Consider the following 25,377-nt stretch of genomic DNA (forward strand, 5'->3'; position numbering starts at 1 on the left):
ATTTTTGGAGTATAGAATAACATCACATGAGGCTGACACCCAAGGACAGTAGATACAAGGGCCAGGGGGATTGCCCCATAGTTGGAAAACTACTTCATGAGTGGAGGGGAGAAGGCAGATGCAATAGAGAAGGGATTACTAAGAAAATGATGGCTGGAGGAACCAGTTGGGATGGGAGATACATGCCGGGGGTAAATAATGGACCAAACCTGATGACCTCTCAATGTCTGTGTTGCAAGCCATAATGCCCAAAAGTAGAGAGTATGGGGAATATTGTCTGCCATAGAGGCAGGGGGAGGGTGGGCAAGGGTGGGTATACCCGGGATATTGGTGGTGGGAAATGTGCACTGGTGGAGGGATAGGTGTTTGATCATTGAGTGATTGTAACTCAAACATGAAAGCTTGTAACTATCTCACAGTGATTCAATAAAATAAAAAAAAAAAGAAAGAAAAAGAAACTACAGCCTTGGGGCCAGATAGTACAGTGTATAGGGCACTTGCCCGGCAAGCAACTTAACCCAGGTTTGATCCCCAATACTCCATAGATTGGGAACGGGGACAGATCCCCTGAGTCTGTCAGGAGTGATCTCTAAGCGTTAAGCCAGGAATTAGTCTGAAGAAGCAAATGGGGAAGAGGGAGAGGAGGAAGAAAGAAGGAGGAGAGGGATGAGGAGAAAGAAGAGGAGGAAGAGGAAGAGAAGGAGGAGGAGAAAAAAAGCGTAGAAGGAGGAGAGGAGAAGGGGAAGAGGAAGAAGAGGAGAAGGAAGGGAAGGGAGGAGGAAGAGAAAGAGGAAGAAGGAGGAGGGAGAAGAGGTTAGGGAAGAGAAGAAGGAGGAGGAGGAGGAGGAGGAGAAAGAGGAGGAGGAGGAGATGATGACTACAACTTTATCCTGAGCTATTCTTACTGTGAAACAAGCCGTGTTATTGTCGTAAGACCCTCTATGAACCCCTTGCGTGTGGATTGATTTCCTTGGAAGGACCAGATTGAGTATAAGTAATTATAGTGATTTCAGAGTAAAGACCTCTCCCTCTCCCGGTGTTATTAAAAAGTAGTGCAAAAAGGAAATTGCTTTTCTCCCATAGCCTTGTTTAGCTGGCTCTTTATTCCCACAGGAACCTGGGCAGCATTGGGAGGATTCAATCGCAAGGTCCTAGAGCGGTGGTCTGCAACCCTGGCTACACTTTAGCATCGCCCAGGGAGCTTTTTACAAGCCCCGTACCCAGGCCGCCTGCTCGGCAAATTCAATCAGCTTCTCTGGGGTTGAGATTCGAGCTTCGGGGTCTGTTAACACTCCCTAGTTACTGCAGGATGCAGTTTGAGTTGCGGCTCTGGGGCTGATTTTCTTGCTGTGTTTGCTTCTCTGTACAATGTGATGTCAACACGATCTCGCACTGAATATGGTACCAGGTTGTCATAATGGATTCTATGCACAGTACCTACTTCAGCGTTTCATCTTCCTTTGATAGCCCTGTAGCACTGTCGTCCCGCTGTTCATCCATTTGCTCGAGTGGGCACCAGTAACGTCTCCATTGTGAGACTTGTTACTGTTTTTGGCATATCGAATATGCCACAGATAGCTTGTCAGGCTTTGTTGTGTGGATGGATACTCTTGGTAGCTTGCAGGGCTCTCCAAGAGGGACAGAGGAATCAAACCTGGGTCGGCCGCGTGCAAGGCAAACGCCCTACCCGCTGTGCTATTGCTCCAGTCCCATCTTCCTTTGATAGTTGAAAGAATTCTAACATTTAAAATATTTAAATGTTAGATATTCCCAATGCTCCCACACACATCGGGAAGAGTCCCCGAGCATTTGCAGGTGTTGCCCCAAACAAACAAAAGAGTCATTTTAGAACCAGAGAGATAGTACAATGGGTAGGGCGTTTGCCTTGCACGAGGTCAACCCAGGTTCGATCCCCCGTATCCCATATGGTCCCCCGAGCACCACCTGGAATAATTCTTGGGTGCAGAGCCAGGAGTGAGCCCTGAGCTTCACCAAAAAGCGAAAATAAATAAGTAAATAAATAAATCAATAAAGCCTCACTTGACCTGGTCATAAACAACATTTAAAGCACCTGACTGTGCTTTCCAGAGTAATTTCTTTCTAAATTGTCAGATGACTGCTGGTTCTACTTTTATTGTATCTCATTTGAAATTATGGTGAAAGTACTCAATTCTCAGACAAACTAAGAGCTGCTACACTGAGATAGCAAAATGATCACTTCTCCCCTAATTCCTTTAGCCACTAGAGCGAAAATAAGGATATCCACCAGAAAAAATACATAAAGTGAAAACAGGCTTACTACAGAAAATAAAAATCTTCCTCTATACAGACGCCAGTAGGTTCTATTCCTGGAGTTTCAATGGGGGGAGCATTTATACATGCGTATTTCATGTGAGAAATCCTTAAGCCTTACTGTCACAGGGGGAAGTTCAACACAATTTCACTACTGAATATTTAGGAAAGCCTTACAAGCAACATTTACTTCCATACATATATGGGTGTGGGGGGGGGAAGGAGAGGTGGAGGGTGTGGGTGTGGGTGTGGGTGTGTGATGTCAGAAATCAAACCCAGGATCTCAAATAGTCAGGGCATGGGCTCTGTGGCTAACCCATCACCCAGTTCTGACACAGTGCATTTTAAGCAATTATGCTGAATAAAATAAGTCAAATTGGGGGGGGTGGGTGCTGGAGTAATAGCACAGCAGGGAGGGAGTTTGCCTTGCACGCAGCCGACCCAGGTTCAATTCCCAGCATCCCATATGATCCCCCGAGCACCGCCAGGAGTAACCCCTGTGTATCACCAGGTGTGACCCATAAAGCAAAAAAAAAAAAAAGTCTAAATGGGTTGGATAGTACAGGGTTCATGCTCTTGCATGCAGCCAATTATCCTAGTTTGATACCCAGCACCACATACGGTCCTCCAAGCACCTTCAGGAGTTAGGCCTGAGCACTGAGCCAGGAAAGAGTAAACCCTGAGCACCCCTGGATGTGGCCAGAAGGAGGAGGAGGAGGAGGAGGAGGAGGAGGAGGAGGAGGAGGAGAAAGAAGAGGAGGAGGAGGAAGAGGAGGAGGAGAAGAGGAAGAGGAGGAGGACAAAGAGGAGGAGGACAAAGAGGAGGAGGAGGAGGAGGAGGAGGAGGAGGAGGAGGAGGAGGAGGAGGAGGAGAGAGACTGATATCTCATGAAGCAAAGATCCATAATCTATTTCTATGAATCTCAGTACACTTCAGACAATGCAAACTAATGTATAGTGACAGGAAACAGGTCCTGGTTGCCTGGGGAGGTCCGTGGGACCAGAAGGACCAGCCAGAGGCATTACCAGGATGCAGTGGTTTTTTGTGGGTTTGTTGGAGGGGGGTGGGGAGCACACCCAGATGGCCTGAGAGGCCTTGTCCCAGCTCTGTGCTCCTGGTGGTCTTAAGACCAACCTGGAACCCAGAGATCAAGCCTGGGCCTCCCGCATGCAAAGCCTGAGCACTGCTTGCCGAGTTCTCTCCAGCCCCGCGATGCCACCTCAACAGAGCAGACACAGAGACTGGCAAGAGTCTGCTGGCCACTTGCACGCATGGAATTTGTTCTGTCAAATTTGGCTTCCGGTACTGGATATTATTTTTCCTAATCCACCCTCATCAAATATTTTCCCTGCTGACTTTCTCATTTTACTCCGGAAAGCACTAGGAGATCGCCAGTGTTTTCTGTTCCCCATTCATCATCATCATCATCATCATCATCATCATCATCATCATCATCATCATCATCCTGTTGATCGTTGATTTTCTCGAGCAGTCTTAGTAACGTCTCCATTCGTCCTAGCTCTGAGATTTTAGAAGCCTCTCTTTACTCACCTTAGGATGGAAAATATAGTCCTTTGAGTCATGATTTCTGGGGTGCCGCAACACCCCCAGAGCACTCTTCCCACGTGGAGTGATGGATTTAGTACAGCGCAGATTGCCGCGGGCTTGGGGACTTGTCCTGCCATGGCCTGTGTTCCTAATGACATCTGGCAAGGGGTGAGGCAGAGGGCCAGGAGGAAGTGTCATCAGCTTTCACTAGTGACCCGCTTCCATGCTGATGGGTCAGGTCAGACCTATCAGCCTCAAGAGATGGCCTTTGTAGAAGCGGGTGGAAGTCACTGGGAGAGAAAAATCAAGAGAGTGCCCTACTACGGATAGAATAGAGGAATCCCCAGGAATGCAGGCTCCCCAGCACAGACTGGGCTCTGGGTGCAAGTCAGGATAAAGGGGGAGGGGGAGGGAGAAAGCACAGAAATGATGGCACCTGCCCTTTCCTTCCTGGCAGGGCTCATGCCTCACACTCCAAGGGCTAATGCACATCCTTCTGTGTGAGTGACACAAGTTCAACAGAGGAAGGGAAGAGAAGGGAGGGAGGGAGGGAGGGAGGGAGGGAGAGAGGGAAGGAGAGAGGGAGGGAGGGAGGAAGAGAGGGAGAGAGGGAGGGAGGGAAGGAAGAAAAGAAGGAAGGGAAAAAGGAAGGAGGGAGGGAGGCTGGAAAAGAAGGAAAAATAAAAGGAGGGAGAGAGGGAAAGAAGGAGAGAAGGAAAGAGGGAGTGAGGGTGGGAGGGAGGGAAGGAAGGAGGGAGAGGGAGGGAAGGAAGGTAGGAAGGAAGAAAGGAGAGGGAGGGAAAGAAGGAAGGAGGGAGGGGGAGGGAGGGAAGAAAGGAGGGAGAGGGAGGGAAGGAAGGAAGGTAGGAAGGAGGGAGAGGGAGGGAAGGAAGGAAGGTAGGAAGGTAGGAAGGAGGGAGGGGAGGGAGGGAAGGATGGTAGGGAGGAAGGAGGGAGAGGGAGGAAAGGAAGGAAGGTAGGAAGGAGGGAGGGGGAGGGAGGAAGAGAGAAAGAGAAAGGAAAAAATGCATCATGCAATTGTCTATATTAGCCCCATCCTGAACAACCTGGTGGCCACTCTGTCAAATTCTCTGTATAAATCATTGCTTTTGCTGACAATCAGATCCAAGGGTTCATGCACACCAGGCTGGTCCTCTGTCACTAGGTCACCTCCCTAGCCTGCGACGAACCGAACGCTTCCCCAAAGGCTTCTACAGTGGCTGAGAAGTAGAAATAAAAATACAAAAGTCAATGACATGCGAATTCCCTCTTCTGTGACTTTAGCCATAGATTTGAGTTAAGAGCCAGTCTTATGGGGCCGGAGAAACAATAGGGTAGGGCAATGGGTAGGGCACTTGCCTTGCACACAGTCACCCCGAGCCCCCAGATGATCCCCTGAGCCCACCAAGAGTGATCTCTGAGCACAGGGCCAGGAGGAAGCCCTGAGCACTGCCTGGTGTGCCCCAAAAACCAATACAATAAAGCACACAAAAAATCCAGAAACAAACCCAAAATAGGAACCAGTTCTAAATTCAGATAAATGAAAGTGATTTACAAAGAGCTTTATTATTGTGGGGTAGGGGGGATATAGGGGGACACACCCAGTGGTGCTCAGGGGACCACATAAGTGGTGTCCAAACAGGGTCACGGTCATTGCAGCTGCTTACGAGACAAACGCCTTCTGCCCTGCACTCTATCTCTGGTCTTGGTTATTGTTTTGGGGGTCACACTTGGCAGCATGCAGGGGCTACTCTTAACTCTGCTCTGGCGTCACCCCTGGTTGTGCCCTGAGGACCATCTGGTCCCCGTGATTTACCCCAGGCCTCCTGCAGGCAAAGCATGCAAGCTGAGTTAACCTATCTCCCTGGCCACAAATACCTGATTTTGTACGCCCCAAACAATAAATCCCTTAAAAGTTCGAACAGCATTTGCCTGCCAGATATAGGATGGATATCAAGAAATGGTTCATCTTTCAACTTCATCTCTATCTGGAACTTTTTTTCCTGCGTTTCTATGTAAATGTCCAATCTCCAGGTACTTGTGAGTTGAATAGAATCGGTTATTCTTCTAGTTTTTCTAGCCTGTGATTAGCAAATGCCAGAGGGAGGGGGAGTTGGGTTCCCGGGTGATTTAGATAACTAGCTGGAAGCAATTGGTTTAGATAAAGGTAGGCCTTTGTGTTTAGGGAAAACAAAGAAGTGATAAGTGGTCCTTTGAAGGCCAGAGAGTTTTGGTATTCTAAGTGTAACTGCCTGAAGCCTTCTAGTTTTGGAATCAATCGGAGGTAAAAGTTCCCCTTCACTTTGCAGGCCTGAAGCTGTGGCTAAGGAGTCACTTGCCTTGTCAGGGTTTGCGCCACTAAACTGTAAAAATAATAATCAGATACAGTTCTGCTTCCGTATTATAAGACCCTGACTTTGATCCCTGGCATCCTCCCCAAATCACTGTATCACTGTCATCCCGTTGATCGTCGATTTGCTTGAGCGGGCCTAGTAACGTCTCCATTTGTCCTAGCCCTGAGATTTTAACAGCCTCTCTTTACTAGTTCTTCCCAACAATGCTGCATTAAAGGCTCTTCAGGGTCAGGGGAATGAGACCCATCATTGTTACTGGTTTTGTGATATGAATATGCCAAGGGGAGCTTGCCAGGCTTTGCTGTGTGGGCAGGAAATTCTCATTAGTTTGCCAGGTTCTCTGAGAGGGAGAACTAGACTTGGGAACTTGGTTTTATAGTCTCAGGGTGTTGGTCGTTGAATCCAGGTGTGCAAGACCCGGGGCTGAGATCTCCAAGCCTGCTCGGATCAGGACTGGGCCTCTTCTGCCCAGATCCCCCGTTTTCCAGTAACTAGGTGGTCACACCCACAAACTGCCCTCAGTGCCGTGTAATCCCTTCCCAAATAAATAAGAAATTTCTAGTTTTTCAAAATAAGTTTGGTTTTGTTTTTGGTTATTGGGCCACACCCGGCAATGCTCAGGTATCTTTGGCTCTGCACTCAGGAATGACACCAGGCTGTGCTCAGGGGACCACATGGGGTGCCAGAGATTGAACCGTGGTCAGCCACATGCAAGGCAAATGCTCCATGAGCTCCAGCTTCAGAAATCTGCTTCAGTCGTTGCAATTGCCATTGCTCTTTGATATACAAACTCAGAGGTAAAATGTTTCACATTTGAAAGTATTTTGTGTTACCCTGGATTTCTAGCCTCCACTCTTCACTTCATCTTATTTTCTTTTTTTAGTTAGACTGTGCTCACGGCTTACTCCTGGCTCTGTGCTCAGGGATGACTCTTGACAGTGCTCAGGGGCCTATATGAGGTGCTGGGGATCAAACCTGAGTTAACCACGTGCAAGGCAAGCACCGTAACCATTATACTATTTCTCTCGCTCCGTCTATTTATTTTAAACTACTGGGGCTAGAGCGATAGCACAGTAGGTAGGGCATTTGCCTTGCACGCGGTCAACCTGGGTTTGATTCCCAGCATCCCAAATGCTCCCCCGAGCACTGCCAGGAGTAATTCTTGAGTGTAGAGTCAGGACTAACCCCTGTGCATCACCGGGTGTGACCCCCAAAAAGCTAAAAAATAAATAAACTACTAATTTATCGGACTATTGTGAAAAAACATATTGTGGAAAAAAGGCCACTCCTAGTGGCGTTCAGAGCTTACTCCTGGCTCTGTGCTCCCTTGGGCCAGGGGTGGTGATGGAGAAGGGGGACAGGAGGGACATGACCATATGGGGTGCTGGGGATTGTAGCCAGGTCAGGTTGGCCGACATGGAAACCAAATTCCTTACCCACTGTACCATCTCTCTGGACCTGTGACCCTGTTATTTGGTGTTTGGGGGAGGGGGACACACAGGCGATGCTCCGGGGTGACTCGTGGCTCTGCACTCGGGAATCACTCCTGATGGTGCTCAGGGAAGCGTATGGGATGCCGGGGATCAAAGCCAGGCAGCTGTGCGCAAGGCAAGCGTCTTACCTGCTCCTGCTGTCCTGTTTCTCTGGCCCATGGCTCTCCGTTATATTTGTTCTTCATCATCATCATCATCATCATCATCATCATCATCAAAATTCTTAGCATCCTACCTGCTATACTTGCACTCTTTCTATAACCCAGTGACTCTCTGTTTAATTAGTAAATCTTACATAGTCCATCTTGTCGGAAAAGCCAAGATGTCAAGTGTCAGCAGAGGTCAGCCTGCTCTGCTGTGTATTTGTTTTTGAGAAGTTTCAACTGTTCGCATGAGCCCCTCAACCCCCTCAGGGGAGCAGCTCGACCACCAGGCGCCCCCTGGGAGAAGAGGTGGGCGGGCAGCTGCATCCTGCTGTTCCGAAGCAAAGGGGCTGCTGGAAAGATGTTGGGGTAACAGGCGGTCTAAGCCCCTGAAGTGGAAACAGAACAGCTGCTGCCCTTCCCCACCACTGACAGGCAAACAGTTCTGCAGTGCCTGGGCCTGCAGAGAAGCTCAGGAACAAGGGGCTTGCCTTGCGTACACTGAGCCTGCTTTCATCCCAGCACTGCTGGGACTGAGCCCTGAGTACTGCTAGGTGTGGGCCCAAACCAAAAAAAATTAAAGGAAGGGCAGGAGAGTTAGCACTGCTGGTAAGGCCCTTGCCTTGCACACAGCTGACCCCGGTTTGATCCCCAGAACCAAATCTGGTCCCACTAGCTCTGTCGGGAGCGAGCACAGAGCCAGGAGTAAGCCCTGAGCACCACTGGGTGTGGGAGGAGATGGAGGTGGGGAGGAAGGAGAAGGAAAAAGTGAATGGATTTTGCCAGGATCTGAAACATATCCAAAAGGTCAGACAGTTCCTCCTTAAGGATGAAACAGAACCTACCTACACTTTTGTTTTCTTTGGTTTTGTTTGGGGGTGACACCCAGCAATGACTCCTGGCTCCGCGCTCAGGAACACTCCTGGTGGTGCTCAGGGGACTGTATAGGATGCCAGGGATCGAACCCGGGCCAGTGGCATGCAAGGCAAACACCCTACCTGCTGCACTACGGCTCTGAACCCTACACTTTCTTATTTAAAAAATTGCTGGAGCCTGAGTGATAGATTGTACAGTGGCAGGGTGCTTGCCTGGCACCTGGCCAACTTGGTTTCAATCCCCGGCACCCCGTATGTTCCCCTGAGCCCACCAAGAGTGACCCCTGAGCGCAGAGCCAGGAGTAAGCCCTGAGCACCACCGCCAGGTATGCCCCGCCCTCACCCCCCATCGCCAGAAAAAAATACATTGCTTTATAAAAGCCACAACCAATAGCCTGACAGCTGTAGGGGCCACCGGGGCTGTACCCGGCATCCAGCTGACTGTGCTTAGTGGGGGGCGGGGGGGGGGACTGAGGTCACACCTAGGGGTGCTGGGAGGCCCCAGGCTAGTGGTGTGGGGGCAAAGGCGGTGTGAGAGGCACATATGTGCTCACCGCTCGACTTAGCGCCGCCGATTTCCCTAGGGGACACTTTCCTCAGCAAAAATAGCTCCCAAATTAAGTCCCCTGTCTATAAGAGGGTTGGGCAGGATTTCTTAATCAGCCCCCAACCGAAGCTAATTACATGTGTTCCTTTCCTCTTTCTTTTGAGTTTGGATCACACCTGTGGGTGTTCAGGGGCTACTCCTGGCTTGGAGCTTGGGGCTTGCCATACCTAGTGGGTTACTCATGTGCCCAGGGATCACACATGGTGGTACTGGGGGATCCTGTGCAATATCGCTGATGGACTGAACTAGGGCCAGCTGCGTGCAAGGCAAGTGCTTTACCACCTGTCCTCTCTCTAGTCCAAAAGGCCTGTTGGGAGGGGGTGGGAAGGAGGTCACACCTGGCAATGCTAAGGGGCTACTCCGGGCACTGCAGTCAGGAATCACTCTTGGCAGTGCTCAGGGGATCATACGGCATGCCAGTGATCAAACCTGGGGCAGCTGTGTGCAAGGCAAACGCCCTACTGGCTGTACTATGTCCAGCCCAGTGTTCTTACACTCCCTCAGCCTGGAGCTGCTGTTGGTCTAGGAATTGTGGAAAGCACACATTCCTTATAACTGCAACAGTGTAGCACTGTGCTATAAGAAAGCATACGTTGTAAGAAAGCACAGTTATAAGAAAGCACAATTTCTTATAACTGTAGCACTATAGCACTGTGGTCCAGTTGTTCATCAATTTGCTTGAGCGGGCACCAGTAACGCTTCCATTGTGAGACTTGTTGTTACTGTTTTTGGCATATCGAATATGCCACGGGTAGCTTGCTGGGCTCTCTGAGAGGGGTGGAGGAATCAAACCTGGGCCAGCCGCGTGCAAGGCAAATGTCCTACCCCCTGTGCTATCGCTCCAGTTCAAATACATTAAATAATTTTAACAGCGGCCTTTGGCGCATTGGAGGTCTTTGGCCCAATGCGGCATCGCTGGGAAGGACGAGTAGAGAGAGGCTTCTAAAATCTCAGGGCTAGGATGAATGGAGACGTTACTGAGACCGCTTGAGAAGTTCGACGATCCACGGGATGATGATGATGATGATGAACAGCGGCCTATGTTCCCAGCCTGGGGGAATCGCAAGCAGTTCCTAATCTCAGCTGCCCCTGGTGATATCTCCCGCAGGGCAGGCGAGCGGGGGCTCTGCAGTTGGCTCAGAATCTTTGATCTCCTTGTCCTCTCCAAATGTACCTTTTTGTTCTGCTCTGGTTTTGCTATCTCTCCTGCCCAGCACACAGCCTTTTGTTTGTTTGCTTTTGCGGATCACACCTAGCGGTGCTCAGGAGGCATTGCTGGCTCGGTACTGGGGGTCATTCCCAGCAGCGTTCAGGGGACAACTAGGACAAGGTCTTCTGCGTGCATTCAGCCGTTCAGCCAGCTCGCTGACTGGTGGGGCCAGAGTAACAGTATAATGGGTGGGGCGCTTGCCTTGTACCCGACCGACCTGGGTTCAATTCCTGGCACCCCATCTGGTCCCCTGAGCCTGCCCCGACCATTTAGCACAGAGCTGAAGTAAGATACAATGGGCAAACCCCCCCCACAAATTTTTTTTTCCCTTGAGGGCTGGAGAGATAGTACAGTGGGTGAGGGGCTTGCCTTGCATGTGACTGACCCATGTTCGGTCCCCAGCCCCCTAACTGGTTCCCCAAACCCCACCAGGAATGATCCCTGAGCACAGAGCCAAGAGTAAGCCCTGAGCACTGCTGGTGTAGCCCATGACTCCCTCTCCTCATTTCCCCCTATTTTCTTTATTTTTGGTTTGTGGGCCACATCTGGCTGTGTCCAGGGCTTACTCCCTGCTCTGTGGCGAGGGTCCACTCCTGGTAGGGCTCAGGGAACCCCATGCAGTAGTGGGGACCAAACCCTGGTCCACTGTGTCAAGACAAGTAGCTTATACCCTGTTTTATCTCTCTGGCCCTCTCAGAGTTTAGAGAATAGCACGTATGAAACATTTTGTTAAGAACTTCCCAGCAGAGGGGAGAAGGCAGATGAAATAGAGAAGGGATCACTAAGAAAATGATGGCTGGAGGAACCAGTTGGGATGGGAGATGCATGCCGAAAGTAGATAATGGACCAAACATGATGACCTCTCATTGTCTGTGTTGCAAGCCATAATGCCCAAAAGTAGAGAGTATGGGGAATATTGTCTGCCATGGAGGCAGGGGGAGGGTGGGAAAGGGGGACGTATACCCGGGATATTGGTGGTGGGGAATGTGCACTGGTGGAGGGATGGGTGTTTGATCATTGTGAGACTGTAACCCAAACATGAAAGCTCGGTAACTTTTATTGAATCAATCTCACGGTGATTCAATAAAATTAAAAGAAAAGAAAAGAAAAGAAAAGAATTTCCCAGCAGAAATTTAACTTTGGGGGCCAGAGCAACAGTATAGCAGCACACAGCCAACCTGTGTTTGATCTCTGGCATCCCATGTGGTTTCCTGAGCACTTCGGGGAATAGTTCCTGAGTGCACAGCCGGAGTAAACCCTGAGCATCACTGGGTATGCACCCCCCCAAAAAAAAAAAAAAACAACCAAAAGAGAAAAAGAGATTTTTTTCCCAACAGGGACTAGAGAGATAGTCCAAGGTTGAGGTTCTTGCTTTGCACGGATGACCCCAGATTCATCTTCCCACCCCCACCCTGGAATGACTCCTGAGCACAGAGCCATGAGTAGCCCCTAAGCACAAAAGGTGTGGCTCAACTCTCCCCCACCCCCCAGCCCCTAAGAGAATTTCCCAATCTCACAGACCAGGAACAGGGAGTATTTGTTCTACAGACTGATACATTCTCTTCTGTGCTGATTTTAATCTTGCCCGAGCAGGCCAGCTCAGCTCTGCACGAAGGGCTGGGGAGATGACCAGTTTCACGAAACTCCCCGGAACACAGAGAAAATGTTTCCTTTCAGCCGGAAGCTGCACCTGAGTGTTCCCAGGGGGCCAGCCCAGCCTGCTGGGGGTATCCTGAGTGCTGGGGAGCCCACCCCCCACCATATGCATGCAGGGCATGAACTGTCTTTGGGTGGGGTGGAGACGGTGGGTCACGGCCAGCTGTCTCCCACCTTACTTCCAGGTCTGCACTTAGGAATCACTCCTTGAGGGTCCTTGGGGGACCATATGGGGTCCTGGAGGTCAAACGGGGACAGACCAAGTGCGAGGAAAACTCCCAAATGGGTTGACTCTCTCTCTAGCAAGATACTGTTTTTATTTTTAAATTCTTTGCTAATGGGGAAGGGTGGGGGGTGGGGGTGGGCAGGGCTTACTCCTGGCTCTGTGCTCAGGGGAGGGGGGCCGTCACTCCTGGCCAGCTAAGGGGATCTTACAGGGAGCTGGGGATGGATCCAAGGTCAGCTGCATGAAAGGCTGTATGCACTATTGCCCCAGCCCCAATATACTGTGTTTTTTTTTTTTAAATAGATAAATGCCAAAGAACACGATCTTCAAGTACTCCTTCACATATAAACAATTCAGAAAAATCATTGTTTTTTCTGAGAATAATCTATGGCTCCCAGCACACCATGACAATTAGGCCCAGCATATCCTGCTGAAACGCGCCTGGGATTAAGTCCTTACTAAATAGTGCCGGACTACGGGCAAGGGGACTAAACCTGCTGTCCAGTGTCAGTACCTGAAAGTCCCCTCGTTCATAATGGCCACTTCAGAGACTTGGGGAAGACCAGGCCCTGAATTGCCAGTTAAAACCGGCCCAATTTGGGGCGGGGCTCAGAGGGCTGCAGCCCCTGCTGCGCGCGCACAGCCCTGGCGGTATCCCCACCGCGTGGCCCTGAGCACTGCTGGGTGTGATCCCCCCACAACAAACCTACTGGGAGACAAAACAACAACGGGGAGAGTATCTTTTGACCCCATCAGTTTTGGCCCATGGGCCCCCAAACCAGCATCATTCTGGTCGGGGTGTGTGTCGGGAGGTGGGGGTGCGGGGACACCCGCCGATGCTCAGGAGTTACTCCTGGCTCTGCGCTCAGGAATCACTCCCCGCGGTGCACGGGGGACCATAAGGGATGCCGGGGGGATCAACCCAGGTCGGGTACATGCAAGGCAAACACCCTCCCGTCTGAACTTGTTAGTTTGTTTTTTTTAAAAAAAAAAAAAAAAACAAAAAAAACTCCAATGTTTATGTCCCGCTGCTAGGTTCTGCTGAAAGAGCGGTGGAGAGGAGGAGGCGGCGGGCGCCGTCGGCGGGGCTGAGATCAGGGTAGCAGAGCCGCGGCGCGCTCCGCATCCCTCATCCCGCGCCCGCATCAGGCAGCCCCGGCGCGTTGCCAGTCACAGCCGCACTTCCCCGAAGTCCCCCGGGGGGACGCTGACATCACCGGCTCGGCTGGGCCCACCTCCTCGGCGGTGGCCTGACTGTGACCACCTCTCGGTGGCCCCCGCCGGAGCCACGTGAGGTGCCCTAATATGGCCAGAGCCCGCGGGAAGCCGGGGCGGGGAGCGGCCGCCGTCGGGAAGGACCGCGCGTAGGGGGCGCTTCGGGCGCCGCGGGCAAGTCGGCGGCTCTGCACCAGCTCCCGCCTTCGGGGGATCCATCAGGAAATTAAGTCCAGCCCCCCGCAGGCTCTCTGCCCTCTCTCTCGGCCACCTCTCACCACCCTCACCTCTGGCCACCCGGGTACGGTTCCCCCCACCAACCCCAACACACACCGTGGGCGCGGCTGTCCGGTTCCCCGCCGGGGACGCGCCCAAGGTGGGGGGCGCGGAGGTCCCGGCACTGGGGGCGCGGGCGTGCATGTGTGTGCGTGTATGTGTGCATGCATGTGTGTGTGTATGTATGTGTGTGTGTGTGTGTGTGCGCGCGCGCGCGCCCGCGTACGGGGCGGGGTGGGTGGGGGTGGGGGATGCTGCTGCAAGGCGTGTCCCGGGCTGCGCTCATGTGATGAAGCGAGGGAAAAGCAGGGGGAGGAGGAGGAGGAGGAGGACGCAAGAGGTGGCGATTTTTTTTTCTTCCCTTCTTTTCTTTTAAGGAGTTTGCAGCGGGAGCGTCTCCCTCATTCGCAGTCGCCGCGCGTCCGGAGCGCACGGTGGACACGGCCCGGCGTTTCGGGAGCTCGCGGACGCCCGTCTGTCCGTCTCGTCGCGCGTCCCCGGCATTTCGGGGGAACCCCGAGCGCCAAGCCGAGCCATGGGAGCCGGGAGCTCCACGGAGCAGCGCAGCCCGGAGGCACCGGAGGCTGCGGGCAGCGCCGAGCCGGCCGAGCCCCAGGCGATCAGCGGCGACCCGGCGGCCGAGGCGACCCCGGGACAGCCGGCCCTGGACCCCGCCGAGCCGGCCACCAAGGTAGGGGCGCGTCGAGCCACCTGCCCGGGAGTGGCGGGCGCGGGGAGGCGGGGAGGCTGCGCTGAATGGCCGGCCGCGAGCGCGACCCAGCTGGCCTCCCGGCAGAAGTCAGCGCCCGGAGAAGCCCTTTCCGGGCTGGGGAGGGTCGTCCTGGAGTGGCCGGGGGCAGCTTTGTCCCCAGCTGGCATCTTTGTCCCGGGACTCCCGGGGGCGGAGTGTGTGTGTGGGGGGGGGATGCTGGCCGCGCGCTCCGCAGCCCTCGCACCCGCCCCTTGCCGGGACGGACTGGCTGCTTTCTCGGGGCGACCGGCCCGCCAACCGGCCGGGCGTCGGGAGCCCCTTCTGGCTCAGATGCAGAGTCCGCTGGGAGGTCGAGACCCCCGCTTGCAGCCAGGCGAGGCGCCCCCGCACCGCTCGACCCCGAGCGCCCCGCGCTGCCGGCTGCAGCCCGCCGCTGCCGCCGCCTTTGGTACCCAGCCCCGCTGCGGCAGCTTGGGCGGAGGCCGCCTTCCGGATGCAGAGAAAGGGTAGGGGTGTAGCCCGCTCCGAGCGCGAGACAACCTGGGCGGATGCGCCGGTGCCAGAAGGAACGGCAGGGCTGGAACACCACGCTGCGCCCTCCTGTTCCCCCTCAGCGGCGTTGGCTTGGCCAGGGTCCGGGACTGGGCTGGCGAAACCCGGGCCAGTAGTTAGTTCTGCAAGGACGCGACCAGAGGCTCCCGCCCCACATGCCCTGATGCTCCTTTAGCGACGCAGTCCGCTGCCGCCTAGGAATGATGTGTTTTATAGCCTCCAGTCTTCAAGGCGGAAATACTCATTCCTGGCCCTCTCCAGCCGCCGCGGCGGACCTGTTCTGACTGTTAGGGAGTATCTAGATCCCCGCCGCCCCCAACACGTGCTCAAGCAGCGAGGTGGCATCACCAAAATCCTTTTGTAGTATCTCAGTAGGAAGATGGAAATAACCATACTTACTACTCGGGGTGGGGGCGGGAGGCAAAACAAAAAAAAACACAACGTTGGCGGCTCAAAGAGTTCTCAATTAGGGGACTTATCTCAGGCGGTATAAATGTTTACCATGTGAGAAGAAAATCAATCGCAGTGTTGGTACATTTGACAGAATTCCGACTTCTCCGCTTGGACCTGTTAGCTGAGATCTGGTGTGGGCGGAGACTGCTCTGGGTAGCCAGACCACCGTCTGCTGAATTTCTTGTAAAACCTCTTGGCCAGGCAAACGCTTGCAAAACCCAGAACTGTAGTGCCCAGCAAGTGTTAGGCGTTGGACCTAAAATATGTAGTGCCTTTTGGAGGTATAACTCACATATAAAATTAATTTGGGGGCCACTCCTAGAGATGGTGCAAAATTCACATGCTCTGGCTTTGCTTTGGGGCCACACCCAACGGTGCTCAGAGCTTACTCCTGGCTCTGTGCTCAGGAATTGGTCCGGACAGTGCTTGGGGGACCAAGTGGGGGGATTAGGAATCAGATCCAGGTGGGCCACATGCAAAAAGCCCTACCTGTTATACTATGGCTCTTGCTCCGGGAAAGTCATTTTAAGTTCTAATCGCTAAGTGCTTGCAATCTGGGTGCATTTTCCTTGTTTTCCTTTTTACCAAACCTTTAGGTGTTTTTTTAATTTGGTTTTGGTTGGGGCTCACACCTGGTGGTACTCCCTGGCTACTCTCCAGGTCTTCTGAGGTGGGTGTGAGAAGGAAAATCATGTAGAGGGGGGTACTGATGAGGGGGACCCCAAGGTTCTTGCATGAAAAGCATTAGGTCTGATGCGCAGTTCGTGCTGAACTGTGGCACTTGCTCCTTTCCCAGTAAATTAGATGTGTTTGTTAAAAAAAAAAGTCTTTATTCTTAAGAGTATAGCGGGTAGAGTGTTTGCCTTACGTGCAGCTGACCAGGGATTTGATCCCTGGCACCCCAAGTGGTCCCCCGAGCCTGCCAGGAGTGACCCCTGAGCATCACTGGGTGTGGCTCCCAAACAAACAAAACCCCAAAGTCTTCCCTTTTTGGGGTGGGCAAGATAGCTTAAAGGCCTGAGGGTGTGCTTTGCTGGGACAACTCCTGATTCTTCCAGGGTTTGTCCCCCCCAAAAAAAAAATCTCAAAGGAGAATAAATAAATAGAAAATATTCCTTCATTCTTTCATCCTTCTTCCATAACCTTGCCTTCCTCCCTCCCTCCTAGACGCCGCCATCTTGAGATAGACAATCTCCCTGTGAAAATGACTTTGGTAACATCCACAAGATCATGGAACTCTTTGGCAGGCTGCCCAGTTATCAATTTGGCGACAATCAATGTGCTTCCTCATTTCCTTGGGAAATGGGAGGTCGTTTCCCCCCACCCCTGCTCCGATCAGCCAGCAGAATTGATCACTCAAGTTCGGGAGACCTTAGTCTTTTTTAGGGAAAAGGAGCCCCCTCGCCTAATTCAGGATGACTCAGCACGCAGTGCTCGACGTGTGAGTCATCTCCTCGGCCATTATGGGTTCCCACCATACCGGGGACCCTACCCCGGTGGCTTAGAGATCAGCCTGGCTGCTGGCAAGTGTCCCATGGGCCGCCAAGGCTTGTGTTTCTCCCAGGGCGGTTATGTTGCTGGCATTCTCCACGCGCAGGAGATGGGAAGAAGGGCAGAATCCCGGCTTCCCGGTCCCTGATTGATGTAAACCACACCCAGCAGTGCTCAGGACTGTCTGCTGGCGCTCAGCTCGGGCCCTGGGCAGCAGTGCCAAGGGAGTGGGTGGCACTGCTTTTGCACGTAGAGCACGGAGCTCCCGCCCATGACTTCCTGATGGTCAGTGAAGGCGACCAAGCTGGACGTTTCGGGAGCCCCCATTCCGTTTCATTGTTTCACGTTTGACCTTCTCCTTCTCCTCCTCCATCTCAGTGCCCTTGGCCTCCCTGCTCTTTATCGGGACCGACTCTTTGTCTAGAGAGGGAGTAAGACACACCAGTCTTGTTTGGTTATTCAAAAACAGACAAGTGAGGGAACCTGGAGATTCTATTTCTCTTAGACACACCAGCCTTGTGCACCTTGCAATTTGGAATTCCGTTTCTCTCTCTCTCTCTCTCTCTCTCTCTCTCTCTCTCTGAGAGACACATTTGTGCAAGGTGAGGACCTTAAGTGAGATCACTTGATTCATTCATCTGGAATGAGTTCATCTAGAATTCATCTGGACTTGCATCTAGAACCTCTAGGAATTCATTTAGAGGTTCTTTGACTGGGTCTGGAGTTCTACTTTTATCTTGGGAGAGTGGAGGCTTAAGCTAATACAGGCTTAAACTCTGCCCCTCGCTGGGTTTTTTGTTTTGTGTTTGCTTGGGGGGCACACCCAGCAGTGCGCAGGGCTTATTCCTGGCTCTGCACTCGGGGATCACTCCTGTTGGGCTTGGGGACCATCCAGGGTGCTGGGGACTGAGCCCGGGTGAGATGCGTGCAAGGCAAGTCCTTCCCCTGCTATACCGTCTCTCTCCCCTCTTGCTGTTAGATATTTTCCCATCTAAATGAGAGTGTTTATAGCATGTCCCCACCAGCCAGCCAGCAATACAGTTTCTTTTTTTTCCCCTCCTGCTAACATTAATCAGTGACTCAGCAAGCCAGTGCTCTCACATTAAAGACTTGAGGCTAATTGAATTATCATCCTTCTCAGGCCTAATGGAAAGTTGAACAAAAGGTTCCTCTAGCCTAACATTTAGATGCTGGGAGACAGCAGAAGCCTGGTCTTATCTACCGCCTTCCTGCAAATTTGCAAATTGGTAGGAGTCTTAGCTTGCAATCCATGTTTTACAACCTTAATCTGTAAATTCTGGGGAGAAAACTTGTGAGTTATTTTTCAGGTTTCTGGTTGAGACTGGACTACCAGGGGCAGAAATGCTGGACTTCTTATACGTGAGTGGTAAATAAAGTCCTTTTATTGACAGTTTTATAGATGATCCCTCAATTGCCTTATTTATTTTTTTTAATAGAGCAAACTAGTTTTTATTAAAAGAAATGTAGAGAAATGTGAGGAGAGAGAGAAAGGGAGAGAGAGAGGGAGGGAGGGAAGGAGGGAAGAAGGGAAGGAGAGTGGGAAGGAGGGAGGGAGGAAGGAAGGAGTTCATTCAAGAAAGAACACAGGCTTTTTCATAGTGAAAAAATAGCAACTGAGAGACAGTAGAGCAGGGAAGACCTTTGCCTTGCATGCAGCTGACCCGGGTTCGATTCCTGGCGTCCCATATGGTCCCCAGAGCACTGCCTGGAGTGATTTCTGAGTGCCCAGCCAGAAGTAACCCCTGAGCACCAATGGGTGTGGTCGCAAAACAAAACAGTTGCCTTTTCAAAAAAATGTGTCACTAGGGCGAGAGAGATAACTCAGTGGTCTGGAGCTGTGTTTTGTCATCAGGGTCCCTGGCACCACATGATTGTCCCGAGCATCAATGGGTATTGCCCCAAAACAAACTAAAAAAATGTGCTCAGGTGGCAATATGGGTGGGGTGACAGGTGACACATTTCTCTGGTTCCCTGACAAACCTTACTCGGTGAGGCTCACCTCCAGGCTGCTTCTGGATCCTCTGGTGCCTCTATTTTTCTGATTTTTTTTTTTCAACCAGAAGACCAGGAATGCGCAGCTGGAACTTGGTTGACACCAGTGCGTGCCCCTGGCAGATTCACAGCGGGTCGATCCCAGGCCGGGCCCCTCCGCCTGGTTCTGTCTGCGTAGGGGGACTGCAGAGTCCCCGAACAGCGCGAGGAACTGCGTTAGAAGCAGCGCTGTGCGGCGGGTGGGAGGGTGTGGGTCTCCAGCCCCGGGTGCTCTGCTTGCTTTCCGCTGCCCTCCCTTCCCGGGGGCGAGTGGACAAGGTCGTGACTCCACTGGCTTCGAGCCCCAGCTTTGTTTGGGGGCCACACCTGGTGTGGTCAGAGATTGCGCCTGCACTCAGGGATCACTCCTCGCTGGACCTGGAGGGAACATACGGGGGTGCCGGGGGTCAAACCCGGTTCATTGCCGGCCAGGCAAGTGCCCAATGCGCTGTCCTATCTCTCCGAGCCCTCGAGCACTGACAGGCTGGAACTGGCAGAGATGAGAGAGTGTCCGTTCTCAAGCGGTTCCTCTGCGTGTGTCTGTGCATCTTCTCCCCACCCCCCCCCCGCCCCCCCGCCCCCCCGGCTTGGAAGAGATGCTACTTTCTGATGAGAACAGTGCTGGAACAGTACTGGAGCGGGGCTGGAGCGATAGCACAGCGGGTAGGGCATTTGCCTTGCACGCGGCTGACCCGGGTTCGATTCCCAGCATCCCATCTGGTCCTCTGAGCACCGCCAGGGGTGATTTCTGAGTGCAGAGCCAGGAGTAACCCCTGTGCATTGCCGGGTGTGACCCATTAAGCAAAAAAAAAAAAAAAAAAAAAAAAAAAGAACAGTGCAGGAGATGGGAAATGGGGGTGTGAGGCTGGATGCTTCGGAAAGTTGTCACCTGTGCGTCATTCCCGTTACGCCACTTTAACCTTTTAGGGCAATCGATGTGTGAGAGAGGTGAGACTGCTCTTTCTGAGGAGCAGTGAGGGGCTGGGGGGGGGGGGGTTGGGGCCAAACCCGGTCATGCTGGGGAGTCGCTTCCTGCAGAGCTCAGGGAATTCGTTGTGCAGTTCTGGGGACTGGGTCAGGGCAGGCTGCATTCACCCCTGTCCTAATCCTCCAGTTTTCTGCTCCAAACATTGTCTTCCTTGAGGAGCAGACCTCGCAGGGTGTGTGTGTGTGTGTGTGTGTGTGTGTGTGTGTGTGGGCGTGTGTGGGCGTGTGTTGGTGGGGTGCTGGGCAGTGAACCCAGGTCTCGGGCATTCATGATACGCGCTTGGTTTGTCATGTCCGGTTGTGCCCCTTTAGGAGTGGGTCCGTGAACCTTTTTTTTTTTTTTTTGCTTTTTGAGTCACACCTGGCGATGCACAGGGGTTCCTCCTGGCTCTGCACTCAGGAATTACTTCTGGCGGTGCTCAGGGGACCATATGGGATGCTGGGAATCGAACCCGGGTTGGTGCAAAGCAAACGCCCTACCCGCTGTGCTATCGCTCCAGCCCCCAAGGGTCCGTGAATCTCTGACTTGATCACTTGGGATTGAGTTTTCTTTCTTGGTTGGGGCGTGGGCGTGGGGCGTGCCGCTCTTAGTGTGGGAGTAGCTCAGGGGTGACTCCTGGCTCTGCACTTAGGGGTCACTCCTGGAGGACTGGAGGGCTACAGGGGGTGTCGGGGATTGAACCCTAGTCGGCTGTGCACAGGGTACATGCCCTACTGGCTATTCTGCCTCTGCAACCCCCAGACTGATTTCTCCTTTGTGTTTTTGGATTACGCCTGGCTCTGGGGCTGCCCAGAGCACCAGCCTTGTGGGACCAATCGAAGCCAGGCCTCCAGCCCCGACATGAGGCCTGCTCTTGGCCCATTGAGCTAGCCCTCCAAACCAGATATTTGGGTTTGGGTTTTTTTTTTTCTTTTTCAAGAAGGGTGGGGCACATCCAGTGATGCTCAGGGCTTATTCCTGGCTCTGCACTCAGGAATTATTCCTGCAGGTGCTTGGGGGACCATCTGGGATGGGATGCTCAACCCTGGGTTGGCCGCATACAAGTCAAACATCCTACCTGCTGTACTATCGCTCCGGCCTCTTTGGGCTTCAGTTTACTTGGGTTACGGTGCCAGGGACAGAAGCAAGGACCTCTCACGTTAGAAGCTTATACTCTGCCGCTGAGTCACATCTCTGGTCAATACAATGAGTATTCTTCTTCTGGGGCTGGAGCGATAGCACAGTGGTAGGGCATTCACCTTTCACGTGGCCGACCCGTGTTCGATTCCTCTGCCCCTCTTGGAACTCTCTCTCGGCAAGCTACTGAGAGTATCGAGCCCACACGGCAGAGCCTGGCAAGCTACCCGTGCATATTGGATATCCCAAAAAAAGTAACAATAAGTTTCACAATGAGAGACATTACTGGTGCCCACTCAAGCAAATCGATGAGCAACGGGATGACAATGATCAGTGATTCTTCTTCTAGTTCGGTGTGGAAGCAATACAGTGGAAAGACGGCCTGAGGAGACGGCTCAAAGGGCTGGAGCACATGCTTTGTACTTGGAGAAATCCCAGAGCACTGAGCCAGGGAGTAACACCTGAGCTCTGCCAGATACGGTGCTGGGAATCGAACCGGTGATTGCATACCTAACTCCTGCCCTATCTCATCAGTCCCAGACTTCAGCATTTTTTTTTTGTTCCCATGCGCCTCCTTCACCCTCCTCATCCAACACGTATGGAATGATTTCCAAAGCACAAAGATTATGGTTTTCACTATGACTATTTTTTTAAGGATTATACTTCCTCCCCCAAATGACTAAAATAGGGGGAAAGCAAGTTTAAGGGCAAAAGTTTCTCTTAAAAGTTCCCAAGCAACCCGTCCTTACCGTTTGCCCCGCCCCGCTCGGCAAACGGCACTTCTTGCCTTTGGACAGTGACCTACTTCTTTAGCCATCCGTTTAAAAATGTCTCCGCTGGGAACAATCTCGAATGATCTTGTTTGCCAGACATTTCTTCATCCTTGTGATCCATGAAATGCTGGAGTCAGGGACTGGGAGCGGCTGAAGGCAGGAAGGCTCCGCAGCCTGCAGTATCCTGGGAAAAGCGTCAGCCCTCCCTCAGCCCTCCCCCTGGGGGAACCACTGCAGCTGGGCTATGGGCTCTGGATGCGGGAAGAGACCTTCTCCCAGAAGGGTCTGGGGGCTCCGAGTCCAGATGCAAACAAACCGCAGGGCCTTTCCGGCTCTAGCACCCGGAAGCCGCTCTCAGTCCGAGCCCACCTTCAGACTAGTAGGTTTTGTCTTGTATTTACTCCGGGTTACTTGGGGGTGGAGGGGTGGGGGGTGGGGGGTGCTGCCGGAAGAAGCTCTGTCTGTTCCCTTCTGTCTACTCTTAATCCTGGCTTTAGGAAAACGCCAATTCTTCGGTCTGATTTGTAAACGAGAGAGGCCAGCATTCAACAAGGGGAGATTACTGCAAGGCCTTGGCCGCTCTCCTGTGGGTGACATGCAGACGTGACGAATGGCAAGGAAGACTGAGATTAAATGTACTCTGGTGGGTTCCCCAGTAGCCTTGTGCAGCCTGATCACCTGGGGAAGTTTGCATACAAGTGGACAGGGGAGGGGGAGCCCCCTAGGAGGCTCCCCAGCCCCTGGGGGATTGAATCATCATCCCAGGTCAGCCTGGGCTGAGGTTTTCAAGGCTGTGTAAGGCTTCATGCTGATCAGGTCTTCAGGCCTGTTGAAGAAGGTCCCTGAGTTTAGAGGAGTTTTTTTTTTTTCCCTCTCTTATGCGCAGGGAGTTGGTACAGGATTTGGGGTGTAGATTTAGGGGGTGGGAGTAGGTACAGAACCTTCTGTGGCATTGAGTGGAGAAGGCGGTTCCTGTTGAGATAATAAGCGATGCCCAGGATGGGGGGAGGATTAGGTGACAGGCTCCTAGGAATGGACACAGGGAAATATTTCTCCTACAAGTGAGTTCCACCTTTTTTTGTGTGTGTGTGTGTGGAGGGAGCTTTTTGGGTCACACCCGGCCATGCTCAGAGGTTACTCCTGGCTCTGTACTCAGAAATTACTCCTGGCAGTGCTCTGGGAACCATATGGGATGCCGAGAACTGGACCCAAGTCGGCAGCTTGTACGGCAAATGCCCTCCCGGCTGTACTATTGCACCGGCCCCTCATTTTGTTTAATTTTGGGCCACACCCAGTGATGCTCAGGCTTCTGCACTCAGGAACAACTCCTGGCCGTGCTCCGGGGACCAGAGCGGGTGCTGGGGACCTGATCCAGGCTGGCCGCACGCAAGGCCCGCTCAGCCCCTGCAGTAGGAGAGCTCGGGCGAGCTTCACTCTCTGGGGGAGTAGGGGCCAATGTCCTGCTTTAACTCTGGGGAGTGAGAAGGCCGCTATCTGTCCTTCTCACACCCAGGCTGCCTCTTAGACTTCTTCCCTCTTCCATCAACTTATTTTTTGAGTTTTGTTTTGGTATCGATCCACTCCCGTGGGTATTGATCCACGCCCATTGATGCTCAAGGCTGACTCCTGGCTTTGCACTCAGGGATCACTGCTGGCAGGGCTCAGGGATTTGTGGGGACCAGATGGGCTGCCTGGGATGGAACTTGCCAACAGCAAGGCAAACACCTTAACCACTGCAATACTCTCTGCCCCCCCCCTCATTGGTCAATTTATTTATTTTGCCTTTGGGGCCACACCCAGATGGTCAGGACTCACTCCTGGCTCTACACTTAGGAATCACTCCTGGCCCACTCAGGATACCATATGGGATGCCCGAGATCGAACTCAGGTCTGCTGCGTGCAAATACTCTACCCTCTGCACAATCTCTCCGGCCCCCGTTTGTCAATTTAAAACTGGCTTTGTGGGAACTCAGTGGACATTAGCCCAGAACCTCTCTTATGGCACTTGGCAGATCCCAAACCCGGGAAGGCAACTTTGCACCTCACCAGGCCACAGAAGATCTTGGTGAGGCCTGGCTGCTCCGTGCTTGGCACCTCAGTCTTGATCATAAACATTTCTTACTGCTCTTGCCGTCCAGGAAGCCAGTTTGGAACAAGAACTCACAGTTTGTTTCATGTAGTCAGTCAGCTCTTAAATCACCTGGAAATGGATTCAGAGGTCTGGAGTGAGAGCCCTAAGCTCATTTTCCCTTCTGCTTACCTGTCCTAGTACTATGAACTGAACTCTATTCAACTTCTGAAACTCCTTTACTGTAAATATATCCATTTCTTTTTACCTAGAAAATGTCCCTACTACATCCATCTGTACGCTGAGTGTCTTTGTTTGCTTGCTTTTTTGCCTTTGGGCCACATCTAGCAATGCTCAGGGGTCACGCCTGGCTCTGCACTCAGGAATTGCTTCTGGTGGTGCTCAGGGGACCCTATGGGATGCCAGGGCTTGAACCTGGGTCAGCTGCATGCAAGGCCAACACCCTACCCACTGTACTATCTTTCCAGTCCCGTGTACACTTCAAATGTTTAAGCATTAAGAGCATGGCTATGCATCTAGGCGAGCAAATCAAAAATACTTTTATAAGGGGCCTGGGGAGGTGGCCTAAAGGCCGGAGCACATGCTTTGCAAGGGGCAGACCTTGGCTTGATCCCTGAGGCTGCATAGTTCCCTCTCGGGCTTGAGTGTAGGCCCTGAGCATCCTTAAGTGTGACCCCCAGACAAAACAAAACCATCCAACAAAAAAAGCCCTTTCATAGGGATGAAGCTCCGTGGCAGAGCACCTGTATGAAACCCTGGGTCTGATTCTTGGCACCTCAGACATGAATAAAGAGACTGACACATTTAAAAAATATTTTTATGTATACGATATATCATATTCCTGAAAGTATAGTCTGGAGCGATGGCACAGCAGGTAGGGCATTTGCCTTGCATGCGGCCGACCCGGGTTTGATTCCTCTGCCCCTCTCGGAGAGCCCGGCAAGCTGCTGAGAGTATCCCGCCTGCACGGCAGAGCCTGGCAAGCTCCCCGTGGCCTATTGGATATGCCAAAAACAGTAACAAGTCTCACAATGGAGACATTACTGGTGCCCACTCGAGTAAATTGATGAACAATGGGACGACAGTGCTACAGTGCTATATATCATGTTGAATATGTGGGATTGGGATGAGCACATACTTTGCATGTGAAGGGTCCCATATCTGACACCACTTGGTCCCCTAAGCACTTCGAGGATCAAGCCCAGAGCAGAGTGCTGCCGGGGTGGCCCTCCGAAGCAAGGGATAGGTCACGATC

At 52.5% G+C, this 25,377-nt stretch overlaps 1 protein-coding gene across 1 annotated transcript in view; it reads left to right on the top strand.

Moving 5' to 3' along the window:
- The first annotated feature begins 13,759 nt into the window (after positions 1 to 13,759).
- AKAP12 (A-kinase anchoring protein 12) overlaps positions 13,760 to 25,377 on the top strand; it is a 105,311-nt gene continuing 93,693 nt past the window's right edge. The window contains exons 1-2 of the mRNA XM_055135268.1: positions 13,760 to 13,921; positions 14,274 to 14,587. Of these exons, the coding sequence (XP_054991243.1) occupies positions 14,432 to 14,587 (156 nt within the window). The 5' untranslated portion in view covers positions 13,760 to 13,921; positions 14,274 to 14,431. The remainder of the gene's footprint in view (positions 13,922 to 14,273; positions 14,588 to 25,377) is intronic.

Source organism: Sorex araneus, chromosome 4 (assembly GCF_027595985.1).
Source record: "Sorex araneus isolate mSorAra2 chromosome 4, mSorAra2.pri, whole genome shotgun sequence".
Taxonomy (NCBI): Eukaryota; Metazoa; Chordata; class Mammalia; order Eulipotyphla; family Soricidae; genus Sorex; species Sorex araneus.